The sequence below is a fragment of the Sphaeroforma arctica genome, assembly GCF_001186125.1.
Source record: "Sphaeroforma arctica JP610 unplaced genomic scaffold supercont1.2633, whole genome shotgun sequence".
Taxonomy (NCBI): domain Eukaryota; class Ichthyosporea; order Ichthyophonida; genus Sphaeroforma; species Sphaeroforma arctica.
In genome coordinates, this window is record NW_014037925.1 from 3627 (window position 1) to 5458 (window position 1832).

The 1832-nt window shown below is 49.2% G+C and overlaps 1 protein-coding gene across 1 annotated transcript; it reads left to right on the forward strand.

Annotated features, from left to right (window-relative positions):
* Window positions 1-34: 34 nt before the first annotated feature.
* On the forward strand, window positions 35-1823 carry SARC_12832 (hypothetical protein; the record flags this gene model as incomplete). The annotated part of the gene is made up of 1 exon (XM_014293054.1): window positions 35-1823. A coding segment is annotated over exon 1 (1784 nt), but the record flags the coding sequence as incomplete, so codon positions are not given.
* Window positions 1824-1832: the final 9 nt, after the last annotated feature.

Consider the following 1832-nt stretch of genomic DNA (forward strand, 5'->3'; position numbering starts at 1 on the left):
AAAACAATTGTACATTTTAATACAAGTATAACGTAAACCATGAACTACTTGCCAACTCTCATAGTAGTTGGAGTGGCTCTAATAGGCACTACATCAGCAGCATGTACTGAAGCAGGTGCTTCGCTGACACTAAACACCAATGCTGGTGAAAAATGTCTCTGCGATTCGCTTTACAGTGATGCAACTTGCTTTACGCAAGTAGCGTCGGAGGTCTATGATGGCTGTGCTGATATCACGGGCTCGGTTGATAATCCAAATGATGTCACTCTAACTCAAGACCACACCACTCTGAACACTCTCGTTAATGACGAAAGTGTTCAATGGACTGTCAATTGGCCGGCTGGTCTCAATCGTGAATTCACATCCTTCAGCGTGGGTACCTGTACTCTAGGCGCGAACTTGGAGATATTCACCCAAACTAGTGTAGACTCCGGATGCACCGATCGCATGGTGTTCGAGATGAAAATTACCTCGCTTCGAGCTGATTGCGGGTTTGATTACGCCCTGTCTGATGATGTCGATGAAATGGACGTGCGCTATGCAGACTATTCGTCGAATATCGTTTTCGAATACACCGAACCCACAGACGTTGGTGGGGACACAGTAGCTCGTAGTGGTATGGTGACCATCCCGACAAGCATTCTTGTTTTGAGCAGGGTTGCCGCCACAACAGCCGAGGTCAAAGTGTATTCGCCATTTGCAATCGATACTGCCCTTACAGCTCAGGCAATCAACACAGGAGCTTCAGCTTCCTACTTAACTCTCTCGTATGCTCTTAGCACCCCATACTCCGTTCTCACCATGGATCCTGTACTTGCAAATGCGGGCACATCCAACACAGCGTTTCTGTGCACTGAGGATGCAGGCGCAGGAACGTGCGGTGCAACGAATGGGGCCTTCATTGACATGCCAGACTGTCTAGCAGGTGATTATGATAAAAATAACAACGGGTGCAGAAAGGATGCCTATATCCAGCTCGTGCATGGCCAGTGTACATTGGACGGTACATATACTATCTCAGACGTAGTAATCGATTGCTACAAGACATTGGCAGAGACAGATTGTCCGATTAATCAGCAAAACAGAGATACTACCATTGAGTTCACGCTGGCTTCTGACAACTTCTGTGCTGACAATGCGGACCTGGTAACCATCGAGAACGCAGTAACGGTCGACAGATTCATTTTCGTAGATCCTGAGAATCGTCTGCGAGGTGCACCCACGTGGACCGTAACTGATCCCATAACCAGTGTAGAAACGACGAAACCCGCTGGGGACACACCAATTTCTGCTTTGGAATATGGAGAGTTCGCGTACGCTCGTGTGGACTTCAGTGGTCTGGATGTGACCAAGGTTACTATAGTGCAAAGTCAAGTGCGAGAGAGCGCCGGTCCGGGAGCCTGGAGCGACACAACTGCTGATACATCAGGTACCCTAGGCGAGAGTTACCCTCAGATCACAGGAACATTGACTCCTGGTACTGACTATACTAGCACACGTGCTGACCCTGTTGTCTATGAAGCAGGACTCACATGCAACGAATTAGGTCTATGTGCCGCAGATCAAACCTTCCTAGTCCAGTATATGATCCATCAAGATTTACACGCGTTGTTTGCAAATCCTGGGTTGGGCAATAGTGCCGGCTTTGATCTCCGCTTACTAGTTGACGTATCCTATGAGACTGATATGGCCAGTGCCACTCGTCGTCGTCGTCGACGCCAAGCAACGACAGATACAGACAACACTGGAGTTCAGTCGGCCTCAGATCCCGCTCAGAACGGACAGGGCCCGGCCAGTATCCAGGCCAGCGGTGATGTGAAGGGGTCCGATCC